Here is a 14,979-nt window from a genome sequence, read left to right on the forward strand (position 1 = left end):
CCAATCAATATCATTTCAATGAATCAATCTCACTCTTCAGATCATAAGCTGTGAAATAGGGATCTTTGTATTCTGCTCAGAAGAAATATACACGGACAACGACTTAATGATTAATGTGTATTTATTGACTAACTTAAAGATTAAACCAAGTGAGTAAAGGAAGTGGTCTTAATATAAACACACAAGAAGTATAACCGACTTACAATGATGATAGTGGTGAGTGTGTGTTTTGATATTGTAACCCACCTGGCGTGTGTTCCACCAACCCTGCAGGTATGTCTAATGTCGAGGTTCTAAGAGGAGACTGAAAGTAAAATAGAGCAGTAAAGTAGTAAATTAAACACTTTTATTTCTTCCCACAATAACTCACACCAACAGCTAAACCGTTTGAATTCACTGTATTGGTTTCTGTTTCAATGTTTAAAGGTTTGTTTCACTTTTTTCCGGTATTCACCTTTAAGTTAAACAATAGCTTTAAATGGATTTTTTTCACTTCAATACACTGTTTTATATTTGTAACGAGGACCTTTAACCTGGTACACAATTGGGCATGACAAAATTTAAACACACATCTGGCCCAATTTGAAGTTAATTCAATAGCCTCGTCGTTAGGACGGGTCAGGAACTTCCGCGACGTCGGACGACTTCTCTTTCCACGGTCAAAAAACTCTTCTAACGTAGCCTTGCTACTTCCTGCTTTAAAGACAAGTAGTGAACTATTGTTTTGTGCTAATAACAGCTCTCTGCTGATCAGTGGCAGTTCTGGGGGGGGGGGGGGGGGGGGGGGCAGCAGGGGCCAGGGCCCCTGTAACACTGAGTCTGGACCCCCCTGTGGCCCCCCCTCCGAACGAAGAATAATACAGTATTTATCAGTTCCGCCTTTTACGCCGACGCAAAAGGCGGAACTAACAATACGCCCCGGGTTGAATGTGCCCCTCTGACAAAACCTCTGGCCTCAGCCAGGCCCCCTCAGTAAAATTTGTCTAGAACCTCCACTGCTGCTGATGCTGCTAAGCTCACTCTCCACACACGTGTCTGTCGGTTTTTTCTGACTGGAAACACTCGTCAGTGCAGGGCCGTAGCCAGGATTTCAAAATTAGTGAGGTCCGTCCCAGGAAAGACACCCCTTTTACCAGTTTTTGCACAAACCACCAAAATGTCACCTACAAAAATAAGTACACTGATACACTTGTTGACAAAAAAAGAATGTTTTTATTGTGCTAGCTGTGTGTGTGTGTGTGTGTGTGTGTGTGTGTGTGTGTGTGTGTGTGTGTGTGTGTGTGTGTGTGTGTGTGTGTGTGTGTGTGTGTGTGTGTCAGTAAGTCATCCTCCACATGCTCCTCTCTCTGCATTGGCCCTCTGAAATGACATAGAATACACAAACATAAGTTAAAATGATCACCCCGATTACATTTTATTTTTGTAGTTCACAGGATCCAGAGCATCAGGATCCAGAGCATCGAAGGCATTCTCTCTGTTCATCCATTCCACTTGGTTTTCCACTCTGCCCTATCTCTTCTCCTCTCTTCTCTCCACTATCTCTCATCTCTCCTGTCTTTCCACATAGTTCTTTGCTCTGTCCTGTCTCTTCTCCACTCTTTGCAGAGGCTCCGCACTTCTTTCTATCATCCTGTTTCCTCTGCTCATTCTCCCCTTCTCTGTCCTCATTTTCACACGGCCTGTTGTTCTTTTGAACAAATGAATCCAACGTACTCTGTTGAATTTTTTTCTTTTTGACATTTTTCACTCTTCAGACAGTCACTGATTTGTTTTTGTTTTTTTTTCCTCTGTAGGGGGAAATCAAAAGAGGTTGATTAGACCTTATTGATTATATACATAGGCCTAACATTATAAGCCTATGGCCTATGAGAGAGAGACTGTTCTCATCATGATCACTTATTATCTTATTGTTTACACACACACACACACACACACACACACTTGCTACGCTATGAGCCTTAGGTTACCAACTCGCGGTGAGATACCGCCAGGGCAGCCGGCAAAATGTTTTATCTCGGGAGTCGGACGTTTAGCGTTCCCGTGACCGTCAACAATATATTTTGCCGACCTCCCCCAAGTTTTGCCGTCGCTCTCTCGTCTACTTGAATGTCACCCGGTCTGACTGCTGTCTGCCGGACTCCATCCGAACGCTCCTCATACGTTCGGCTACTTAGCCTACTGTGTCGACTAAGACCGAAAATAGTGGATCAATACTGCAAGTTTACACTGTTGGATCGCGTCGATCATTGGTTTAACTTGTTCTGCTTGTAGCATAATATTTAAAAGCTGTCACCTGTCAACTCGCAGTGTTGTCTGTGGTCATCTCTTCTGTAAATTTCCCGCGACTTCAACCGATAGATAACTTCCTGTGGTTTCAAAATAAAAGCTGTCCGGTGGCGGTGTGTTAATATGCTGTTCGGGGTCCACTTTTTTTTTCTCCGAATTATTTTACAGAGGTCCGGACCTCGGTGACCTCATAGCTGGCAGCGGTGTAATGGGAATTTTGGATGTTTGTACTTTATAATCAGAATATTTGTCAGGCCAGACGTCGATCCGCATCTCCTCATCTGACTGTTATGCTATGACGAAAATGAATGCCTGTTTGTAGATGATATGAACATGAGTGCCACATTGACATAAGATAATTTCAGGACTATGACGCCGGCTGTGTTCTGTAAATCTTGACCTTGCCTGTACATCTTGTCTTTGTAAGATAGGACATGATCCGTCCTTTGGTTCCTCCTCCTTAAAAGGGAGACTGTTGTTGGACTCAGGGTCGTTCCTGCTGATTCTGAACCTTTGCATCAGAAGGCAGGGGTGACCAGTCCCTCCTCTGCAGATGAGAATACTTAGTGGAATAAACCTCGGAGAAAAAGCTGATCCTGGTTGTTGATCTTTATTGGGCAGATTCATTTTTCCACAACAATTGGCGTCCCTGGGTGGGCACCAAGAGTGAGAGGCTTGTGCGGACAGGACTGACGGTGAAATCTGTGCACAGTGGAGCGACCTCGGCATAAAATCCAGCCGGGACGTGGGGGCCTAACGTCCAAATTGTGGGCCAAAGACGAGGGTTGAGGTACAGTTCGAGTCTGTCAGCTCCCCTCCTCTGCAGGTGGTTCGAGTCCACTTGTTATTGACGTCTGGTTGTGGTACCAAAGACGAGGGTTCCAGTCCCTCCTCTGCAGGTGGTTCGAGTCCACTTGTTATTGACGTACAGTGCGAGTCTGTGCAAGGGTCGGCCAGCAGCTTGATCAACTGCTCTTTTCAGTTCGAGTCTGTTAAGTATAAGGTTTGGTAAAAACGTTTGTCTCACGGACTAGTTCCGTTTGGAGGGATTTAAAGCAACGTTTTCTTTGGTTGTCTTCGAGTGGGGATGTGCATATCGGTCCGCCAGTATCGATACTTCCAGTTTGGAGTGTGTTTTTGTTTAGAATCAGTCTTCACATCAAAATATCGATTCCAAGTCCACTTTTGCAGGAAATATTAATGCATTGTAAAAGTCGTAATTTTCATATACACATGGACATCCAACAGTATCAGTGTCGGTATTAGTATCGCCTGGTATTTGGATCGAAAGGAAGACAGTGGTATAAGCACATCCCTATCTTCGAGCCAGTAGGACAGCTGAGTTAGCTGGCAGATTTGGCCACTGCCAGTGTTATTCACCCAGACGGGTTAAGTCGGTTCAACAAATGGGTGATAAGCGCTTTTTTCTTAAGAAGGGACCCTATAGCTTGCATTGTGTGAAGTAGGTGCCTTGCGAGGACCAGGACCTAGTTGTCATTTTCTGTGTGTTGTTCTCGTTTGTGCCCTTTTCATCGTTTTCCATCTCTAATTATCCTTTGCCTGTATGTCTGTGTGTGTGGTGGAGATTGGAGAAATATATTATAAGTAATATTAACTGTGAATAGGGACCTTGTGGTATCCCAAGGTCTCATCAACAGCGCTCCCCCTCTGCCCTCCCTTCCTCCGCTGCAGGGGAGAGAGAGAGGAGAGAGAGAATAGAAAGGGAAAAACCCTTTCCTCAAAAGTTTTGTTGCCGTTTGTTTTTTAACTCAGCCTACAGACTGTTTTCAAGAACAAAAACAAAATCAATCAAACAATTGGCATACCGGTTCGACTTTAACGAAAGCCTAAATTAAACGCGAAAATGGGGTCAGCACAAAGCAAACGGGATAATGGCCTGGCTCTTAGCCCAAACCTCCAGTATATGATCACAAACTACGGTGAATCTTGCGTCGATCAATTTGAAATTTGGGTCACTGAGTGCGGTTTTCCCGATAGAGGCAGTTTTAGTCTCAGGCAATTGGAAATTCTAAAAGGCAACCTCAAGCAAAGAAGGAGGGCCGGGGAGAGTGACGGGCGCATCTGGATCAGAGACAGACCCCCATCCCAACCATGGGACACGTAAGCACACCAGCACACCCACACAGCCTACACAAGACAATTGCAGTTCCATACTCAAGGCCATTGATCACTTAGAAAACTCACACACATCAGAAAACAGAAAACTTGACGGAATGTATGCCTCACTAAACTCAGCTGCCTATCGGAATTTACCCACAATAACACTCACTGTTGAAGGCACACCCCTCACTTTTTTGGTAGATTCAGGAGCAACAGAGTCTGTTATACGACACACAGAGTTAAAAACAACACCCAAATTGAGCGGCAGATGTGCAAAATCTGTCGGGGCCTCGGTTCCTTGGTGACAGAACAATACACTGTCCCACTGACATGTGTAGACAAGCAGAAGGGCAGTTTTAAACATTCTTTTCTTTTGTCGAATTTATGTCCGATAAATCTTGTGGCAGAGACCTTATGTGTGTTTTGGGCATAAACATAAGCTCAGGGCCAGAAGGCCTCACCATACTCAGAAATGTTTCACACAATCAGGCTTTTTTCACTTCCCTCGGCACAGAAATAACTTATCAGTATCAGTGGCACTTCCCCTCCTCAGACTCCGCTGCAATAACAAACATACTCACACACACAGCTGCACTCACACACGCTGATGTCATGCACCACCCAGACTTGTTTTGTGCTGCACACACTTCCACAGGGAAAGATGAACCATTTGAACAAACATGGTTTGGACAGAACAGCCTGTGTGATAACCTAAAACTGCTCTATCTGTATTGGATGACGCATGATGTGTAATCTCTGTGTGCCTGTGTGATATTTCGTTCCAAGTGCCGCAGTTCCCGTTTGTTTCCTTGATCAAAGGAGGGGAGTCACAAAACTTGGAACCTTGGCTGAAAAAATGCATCGATGCAACTGAGTGGACACAAACGGATGACCCCAACACCGAGTATCATCAGGGGTTAAAGGTGCACCGAGTTAAAATTCAAAAGGCGATCGCTGCTCGAAGAACCGTCGAAATTAAACTTCAAAACCCAAAGGTATCTCACGCACCACACCTCACACCTCCACACACGGGGATGATGGTCAATAATGTCAGTGACATCCCAGAGCTAAAACAGGTACCACCAGAGGTATGGGCACGACACAAACATGATGTAGGGTTGATAAAGAATGCTGAACCAATTGTAATCACTCCAAAATCCTCCTACAGGCCCTGCCAGCGGCAGTATCCACTAAGGAAAGAGGCTGTGGAGGGCATCAAACCGGTGTTTGAGGCCTTCCTCAAAGCAGGCGTCATCGTCCCCTGCGAAAATTCACCCGTCCGCACGCCGATATGCCCGGTGAGAAAGATTCGGCCTCCAGGCGCGCCAGATGAATGGAGGTTTGTCCAGGATCTGCAGGCGGTAAATGCAGCAATCCACGCGCGCGCCCCTACGGTACCAAATCCTCACACAATCCTCTCACAGGTCCCACCTGAAAGTACGTGGTTTTCTGTTGTTGATTTGGCTAATGCCTTCTTCAGCGTCCCCATACATCCCGACAGCCAGTACTGGTTCGCATTCACATTTGAAGGTAAAACGTACACATTCACCCGTTTGTGCCAGGGCCTGTCCGAATCTCCCACCATTTTCAATGCCACTCTGCGCAAAAATTTAGAATCCTTAAGTCTGCCACAAAACAGCGCCTTGCTGGCATATGTGGATGATTTAATGATTTGTTCTCCCACACGAGAAGCCTGCGTGGCTGATACGCTGGCCCTGCTAAAACACCTGGCCGACAACGGCCACAAGGTCAGCTCATCCAAATTACAGTTCGCCTGTAATCAGGTCACCTTTCTGGGGCACATCATATCAGAAGAGGGGAAAACACTCTCCCAATCACGCATCTCTGCCATCCAAGAAATCCCAAAACCAGTCACAAAGAAACAGGTTATGAGCTTTCTTGGTATGACATCATACTGCAGACAGTGGATTCCTGACTATGCAAGCATCGAGGCACCGTTGGCAGCGATCGCTCATGGGCAGGGTCTCGCGGCACAGGACAAAGTCACTTGGACACCTGATGCGGGAAAAGCATTTGTTGACCTAAAACTAGCTCTACAGACACCCCCCACTCTGGGGCTCCCTGATTGCAGCCGACCTTTTACACAAACTGTTGACGAGAAGGGGCACTACATGACTTCCGTGTTACTGCAGGACTATGGGGGGCAAAAAAGGCCTGTTGCCTATTTCTCATCCAAACTTGATCCCGTGGCAGCCGGCCTTCCGGCTTGCCTCAGAGCTGTGGCCGCAGCTGAGAAAGCGGTCGTAGCTTCACGTGACATTGTAGGTGACTCTCCACTAACCTTATTAGTACCACATGCAGTCTCTATGATCCTTTTAGAGAAGAAAACTTCACACCTGTCCCCTGCGCGGTGGCTAAGATACAACACCATTTTACTGGAGCTGCCTAACATCACTGTACAACGCTGCACCATACTAAACCCTGCGACTTTGCTCCCCACAGCTAAAGATGGGGAGCCCCATGATTGTGTGGCTGTCATTAACGAAATCTGTTCCCCCAGACCTGACCTCCGGGAAACACCACTTGACAACCCCGACATGGAGCTCTTTGTGGACGGCTCAGCATCAAGGAACCTGGAAACAGGCCTCAACCAATCAGGGTTTGCAGTCAGCACATTACATGAGACACTTTTGGCTGAGCCTCTCCCATCTAACTATTCAGCACAGGCTGCAGAGCTGGTGGCTCTGACTGAGGCATGCAAACTGGCTAGAGGTAAGACTGTCACTATTTTCACAGACAGCAGATACGCGTGGGGGCTTTGCCACTCTTTTGGACAAATTTGGGCCAACCGGGACTCTCTGACTGCATCGGGCAAACCCATTGCTCACCACAGACTGGTTGCTTCTCTCCTTGATGCTTTGCTGTTGCCACGTCACATCGCCATATGCAAATGCGAAGCACACACACACAAAACAGACTACGTTTCACAAGGAAACGCCTGTGCTGATTCTGCAGCCAAGGTCGCTGCTAAGCAACCTTTGATAACACAGCTCGCTATCACTTCCAGCCCAGCTGTAACACCCGATGCAGACTTACAAGTATAAATATCTTTTTGTTTTAAATATCTTAAAAACAAAAAGTATTGTCTTTGGTTCACGTCATAGTCTAGCAAAAAATCCTACACTTAATTTACAGATTTCAGGACAATCAATCAAACAAGATGATAAAGTAAGACTTTTGGGCGTTACCCTTAGTAATACACTTTCGTGGTCTGAACATATCAATCAAATTGTCACTAAGATGGGTAGAAGCATCGCTGCTGTTAGGAAATGTGCTACGTATTTAACACCTGCAATTCGCAGACAGGTAGTACAAACATTGGTGTTGTGTCATCTGGATTTTTGTTCAGTTATTTGGGCTTCTGCACCCAAGTCTGAGCTTACAAAATTACAAACAGCTCAAAATAGGGCAGCTAGACTTACTCTTGATTGTTCTTATAGATCGAGTGTGGACCGTATGCATTCTTGTCTTGGATGGCTGAAGGTTATTCATAGGTTATCCAGCAGTTTATTGTTATTTATTCGAAACATTATTCATAATAAGTATCCTACAGATATTTTTAATCAGATTGGTTATAATGCTGATGTTCACCACTACAGTACCAGAGCTTCAACTCAAGGTCTACTTGCATTACCACGACCAAGAACTAATTCAATGAAAAGCACTGTTGTATATAGAGGCATTTCGTTATGGAATACTCTTCATTTAAATATTAGGACCATTCCCAGTAAAAAAGCATTTAAGAAACATGTAAAGTCACTTTTTAGACTTAAGAGTTAATCTTTCATGTTATCATTTTGAGAACTTTCTCTTTCTTTCCCTTTTTCTTTCTTTTTATTGTAACTGGATCTGTGTATGTTTTGTAACTTGATCTGTGTATTGTTATTTTATTTTATTATTTTGAGAACTATCTTTTTCTTTTCCTTTATCCTTTCTTTTTATTGTAACTGGATCTGTGTATGTTTTGTAACTGGATCTGTGTATTATTATTTTATTTTGTACTTTTGAAAAGGACCCCAGGAAGACTAGCCTGGCGTTTGTTCGTCGGCTAATGGGGATCCTCAATAAACAATAAACAATAAACAAGAACTACAGAGCAGAGCAACACAGGGGGAGAAACATGCTTGGAGACGGGCAGGCGGGGTGGTGAAACAAAATGTCTGGTATGGTCCCAACGATAAGCCCTGCCTACCAGGCTATTTGTTTCACTATTACGCTAAATTGACGCATGGTCAAGACCACGCGTCAAAAGAGGGGGAGAATCAGGTCCAGAAATAACCTAATCCTGTTCGGCCGGCCTTTGCGAACCGGGATTGGGCCTGAGCTAAGACAACTCCCTGAGACAGGGCATTGTGAGGATGAAATGTTGCGGTATTGCGCACACCTAACCTCTGTTTTCTCTGATATTCACAAACAGGTGAAAGACGCACTGCCAACAACCACCACACAAAAACTGCATAACCTGGAGCCAGGTGACTGGGTCGTGGTCCGAGATCTGAGAAGGAAAACTTGGCGATCACGAAGATGGAACGGGCCCTACCAGGTGCTGCTCGTCACAGAAACTGCAGTAAAGATCGCAGAGAGAGCCACCTGGATCCATGCCAGCCACTGCAGAAGGATCCCAGAGCCATCAGCCGACGCTCCTACACAGGCCGATCAGAGAGAGCCAGATGGCATCGACCTTCAGCAGCCCGCCACTCCAGAACGGGGGGGCGACGTCAGCTGCACCTGCTGACTACGCATCTCCTCCTGCTTCTCCTGCTGCAGATCGAGCCCTACTTCAGCCTCGCAGGCCTGGACCGACCAGAACTACCTACGGTGGACGTCGCCCCGGTCACCCGGCCGGAACAGAACGCCTGGTACCGAGCCGTCGCTCTGGCCGCCAGATTGGTGACAAATGAGAGTTGTTATGTCTGCGCCCAACTCCCCAATGGCGTGGGCACAGCACTGCCTGTGGCACCCTGGCCACTGAACATCTCTGAGACCATGGGGGTCATGGTGGCCTTCACCAAGCCTGTGGAGTCACCAGAACGAATCATCACAAACCTTGCTCCTTGGTTGGAGGATTTGAACATCAGCGTCGTCAGCTACGAAGGATCCGCGGTGAGATTCAGAAATGTTACAACTGCTCTGAGTGAGGTGCACCATTCAATAATGACAACAAATCCCACACGGCAACGAGGAGCTGTGTGCTTTGTGAGAGAGTGCCGGGCATCGCTTGACCACAACCTGGGCACGTCCTTTTGTAACCAGACAGTCAAGGCCACGTGTGGCAGCGCATGGAACTCTGCATACACCAAACCTGAGTGCAGGGGCGTGAACCCTTACCTTGGCAGATTTAACCTCACACATACACACAGTCTAGGCAGAGAGGGGGAGGACAACCCCGTGGTAACCATGCCCTCTAGCGATGGGTTTGGTGCATTGAGACAGCATGTGTGGGTGTGTGGACAGCACGTCTATCAGGCATTGAGACCAGGCTGGTGTGGGTCTTGCTATCTCGCCAGACTCTTGCCTTCTGTTGCCATTGTGCCGAGCCTGGAATATTTTCACACTCATTACAGTCACTACTACAGACCGCACAGGGCCAGGCGCGCGGCAACACGCGTTTCACAACCCGAGAAGGGGCTCTCGGGAATCCTCCCCTGGTGGGGGACTGTCAACAATGCACATAAGATTGATGAAATATCCCTGGAACTCGAAAATCTGACTGAACTCACAGCCGCCGGCTTTGCAGCATTGTCCCCTGTTGTCCAGGGCATCAGAAACGTGGCTCTGCAAAATAGAGTCGCCCTCGACTTGACCCTAGCCTCACAGGGAGGCGTGTGCCATGTCATAGGGACAAAATGCTGTACCTTCGTGCCTGCAATAGATGACAACATGACCCATGTTGTTGCCCACCTGAACGAACTGTTACACAGAGAGAAAAGCAAAGACTCTGAGGCTTTTGAGGGCTGGGACATTTGGTCCTGGCTCACAGAGGGGGGGGTGGAAAGCCACCGCCATCAGATTCCTATCACCTGTGTTGATGGTTGTGGTTGTAATGTTGCTGGTCGTTTGTTGCGTACTGCCCTGCTGCCGAGCTCTCGTGGGTTCGGCGGTGAGCTCTGCCGTAGGACAGTACCCGAAAATCACCATTGTTCCAGATGAAGATCTGTGGGTACCGCCCATTTTGGATTCAGATATTGAGTCAATCTGATATGTTAACTCACACATAGATGTTAGAAGGGGATCACACTACAACTTCATGCTTAATAATAAAACCCTTTTTGTGTGAACCTTGAAATGTAATTGTGTGCGAATTGTCTCACTCAGGAACCGCCTGTCTACCCTTCCGAACTTAGTTCCTTTACCTTCTACAGCTCAACCAGTCCGCTACAAAGGGGGAGGGTGGTTTAGAAGCCCTTCGTCTCAACCCGGTGAAGAATGGCAAACGACTTTGTCAGGGGGCTGTAGATTTTAGAAAGCAGCTGAGCTACGATGGTAGGTTATGGGGCCCTGAGGTAGAAATTCGTTCAGATACATGTATGTTATATCCTCACTCCACCTGCTAATCATATTTTGTGCATCATTTTCCCTGTAAGGTGAAGGTTTCAAAGCACCAGGTCACTACCTGTATGTTTGAGGGAAGGGTGGTCTGTATCAGAAAGAGAAAGCAGGGTTGGAGGGTTCTTTTTTTTTATAATTATCCATTTCTTTTTCCTTATTATTGGTATATTTGTGATTATTGTGCTCATAGCAGACATGTCATCAGTAGAGTATAGAAGGTTGTATACTCCTGGGAAAGAGGTTCTGTTCCTGGTACCATGATGGCAACTCCTGATATGAAATTGTTTAGCTTGTGCTTTTAATAGTATTATTTTCTTGTTTGATCAATATTGCTTGTTCACTATTTCCACATGCATGTGTAATGAAGAATGCAATTAAGAACAGCTTATGTTTTATTCTTTCATAATATAAAAGGCTTTTTCTCCAGGTTCAATGCATGCCCTGTTAAACCTTGCCGTGAATTAGAGACATAGACAATTATAAATTACCTTTTCTAGTGAACATAAAATGTTCAAAGGGGGGACTGTAATGGGAATTTTGGATGTTTGTAATTTATAATCAGAATATTTGTCAGGCCAGACGTCGATCCGCATCTCCTCTTTTGACTGTTATGCTATGACGAAAATGAATGCCTGTTGTAGATGATATGAACATGAGTGCCACATTGACATAAGATAATTTCAGGACTATGACGCCTGTGTTCTGTAAATCTTGACTTTACCTGTACATCTTGTCTTTGTAAGATAGGACATGATCCGTCCTTTGTCCATGGTTCCTCCTCCTTAAAAGGGAGATTGTTGTTAGACTCCGGATCGTTCCTGCTGATTCTGAACCTTTGCATCAGAAGGCAGGGGTGACCAGTACTTTCTTCTGCAGATGAGAATACTTAGTGGAATAAACCTCAGAGAAAAAGCTGATCCTGGTTGTTGATCTTTATTGGGCAGATTAATTTTTCCACAACAAAACCAAGTGAGTAAAAGAAGTGGTCTTAATATAAACACACAAGAAGTATAACCGACTTACAATGATGATAGTGGTGAGTGTGTGTTTTGATATGAATAAGGGAGCTTCTTAAGAATATAAGACCACAAACTCATGGATATCACGTATTAAGGAGGACACTAATTAGAGTTATCGTTTGAGGTCAACTGGCGTCCTGTCCAGGGTGTACCCTGCCTTCACCCAATGACAGCTGGGATCGGCTCCAACCCCCCCGTGACCCTAAATACAGGATAAGCGGTAGAAAATGGATGGATGGATGGATTCTGGTCAAGAAACTTGGAAGTCTCTGAGTTGAATTAAAAATCTTGGAACTACGCAGCGAAATCTAATCAAGACGGGACACGATAAGAACCTGGAACTAAGAACTAGCTCCACCATTAACAGCTGGAAATGAGTTATTTTGTACTTTTAAGAATATTTTGATGCTGATACTTTTGCACTTTGAATGTATAACTTAGTATTTTACAATGTAACACTTGTGTACATGTGTGAATACTTCTCCCACTACTGGTTTCCTTGTGTCAACTTCTATTTTTGCCCAACTTGTGAAATGTCACTCGTTTATTATCCGCCATCAATCCACAAAGTGACCATGAGAACTGGGCGAGTCAGATCAGTATCTGGATATCAAAGAAAAAAGAGAGAGAAAACAATCATTTGGATTAACGTTTATTCATGAAAAGGTCATTAAGAGACCGCAGAGTTCATCAGTGTCCATCCAGACGTGGGGTGATACAGGAGGAAAATACAGCACACAGCTAAACCACAGTCTGTAAAAAATAAAATCAGTGCACAGATGATCTTACAAAGAGTGCGTAATATAAAGAAAGGGAAGAAAATTTCCCAGATTTCATCCAGGGCTGCGAGAAAAGCTGAATTTTATAAACCAGAAGAAGGATATGAAATATATATCCAAAGATTTAAAATGCTGATCAGTAGTGTTCAAACTCTGATAAAGAAGTGGAAATGAGTGGTTCTGATGATACCAAGCCACGGCCAGTTTGATTTTCAGCCACAACTACCAGGACAATTGGTTGGGATGCAAAGAAAAAAACACAAGTAACTTCAGCTGAAATACAGGCTTCTCTGCACAAAAGGCGGTTTCAAGACCCACAATAAGGAGGGTCTTGAAACCGGTCTTGAAATAAATGGTAGAATTTTCAAGCTGTGTACCATTCTGGAAAGAAAACATAAGCAAAACAGTTATTTTATTTTTAATGGGATTCAAATAGAGGAGAGAAGGAGGAGGAGAGGAGAAGGACAAGAGGAGGAGGAGGTGAAGTCATTCAACTCTTAAATGCCTTCTGTCTAGTTGAGTTGACAGAACTCACCACTGCCTTCAATAATAACGTAAAGTCCAGCATAGAGGGGCTCAGTGAACGTGGTCTGGACTCTGTGGAGGAGAGTCATGGTCTCAGAGACGCTGTAGAAGGACAGAATACCTGCTCTGTGATCCAGGAACACTCCTACTCTGGAGGACGGAGGACCTGAGACGGGAGTTTCAACTAAGTTGTAGAAGAACGTATATCTGTTGTCGACAAAATATAACGACCAGGATTTGTCATTGTATCCAAACTTACATTGACGCCTGTCTCCTGTTCTACTGATACTCTTGTATGCGACTGCTACACCAACTTCACCTCCTCTCCTCTCCACCTCCCAGTAACAACGGCCAGTCAGACTTTCTCTACTCAGGACCTGATGACGTCCAGTGAATCTTTCTGGGTGACTAGAATAAGACTGGAATGGATGATATGTTGCTTTTCTGTTCCCCTTGGATAAAACCAGACGTTTGTATGCTGTGTTTGGATCCAGTGTGATTTCACGTGAATATTTCAAGAATCCAGCTCTGGTCTTGGGTTCTGGTTGTGGCAGTGAAACATCCACTTCAGTCACTGCCAGTGAGACGTTTGTCCATCTGTGTGTCAGAACTTCCTGTAGTCCATCTCTGACTTCTGACAGCGCCGCCGTCACGTCCTCAAAGTAGCGGCGAGGAGGACGGGCGTTGATGCTGGATGAGTGTGTGGACTCACTGAGTGGTGACAGTGACGGGTAGTCGTGTAGAAACTGGTTGTGATCCTCTGTGTGTGAGAGCTTCTCCAGCTCAGCGTCTCTCCTCTTCAGCTCACTGATCTCCTGCTGCAGCTTCTCCTGAAGCTCTCCGACTCGACTCACTTCAGTTTCCTGCTGGGATCTGACCTGCTGCTTCACGTCAGAGCGTCTTCTCTCCATGAGACGGATCAGCTCCGTGAACATCTCCTCACTGTCCTCCACTGCTTTATCAGCAGAGTGGTTGATGGCCTCCACCTCCTGGTGGAGCAGCTTCACATCTTTGTCTCTGTCCTGGATTCTCTGCTGGATGTTTAGTCGACTCCCCTCCAGCTCTCTCTGCCTCTCGGTCCTTTCTGCTGCAGCTGAGACTGTGTCGTGGCCTTTATGTTCGTCCACAGAGCAGAGATAACAGATAGACTGCTGATCAGTACGGCAGAACATCTTCATCACCTCATCGTGACGAGAGCACATGTTCTCCTGGAGCTTGTTGGAGGGCTCCACCAGCCGGTGTTTCTTAAATGCTGCTGATTCATGATGAGGCTGGAGGTGTTTCTCACAGTAAGAGGCCAGACACGCCAGACAGGACTTGAGGGCTTTCAGTTTCCTCCCAGTGCAGGAATCACAGGCCACATCTTCAGGTCCAGCATAGCAGAGACCAGCAGGAGCAGCTTGGAGTCCAGTCTTCTTCAGCTCCTCCACCAGATCTGCCAACATGGTGTTTTTCAGCAGGACAGGCCTCGGTGTGAAGGTCTGTCTACACTGAGGGCAGCTGTAGATCTCCTTCTCATCCCAGAAGCTTCCAATACACTTCATGCAGTAGTTGTGTCCACAGGAAGTAGTCACCGGATCCTTCAGTAGATCCAGACAGATGGAACAAGAGAAGGTTTCCCGGTCCAGCTGAACTCCTTTCTCCGCCATTTCACCTCTCAGCGACGACGACTGTCTGAG

The 14,979-nt window shown here is 45.9% G+C and overlaps 1 protein-coding gene across 2 annotated transcripts; it reads right to left on the bottom strand.

Annotated features, from left to right (window-relative positions):
* Window positions 1-12,643: 12,643 nt before the first annotated feature.
* Window positions 12,644-14,979, bottom strand: LOC311033155 (tripartite motif-containing protein 16-like; the record flags this gene model as incomplete). 2 transcript variants are annotated; one of them, XM_084040392.1, is made up of 2 exons in its annotated part: window positions 12,644-13,466; window positions 13,560-14,949. In XM_084040392.1, 2 exons carry the CDS (start codon window positions 14,947-14,949, stop codon window positions 13,288-13,290), a joined length of 1,569 nt encoding a protein of 522 aa, XP_083896518.1. In that variant the 3' UTR covers window positions 12,644-13,287. The 2 variants fall into 2 exon arrangements, with proteins under 2 accessions (XP_083896518.1, XP_083896519.1); XM_084040393.1 differs by having other exon boundaries at window positions 12,644-14,979.

The sequence above is a fragment of the Eutrigla gurnardus genome (genome assembly GCF_963514095.1).
Source record: "Eutrigla gurnardus genome assembly, chromosome: 22".
Lineage (NCBI taxonomy): Eukaryota > Metazoa > Chordata > Actinopteri > Perciformes > Triglidae > Eutrigla > Eutrigla gurnardus.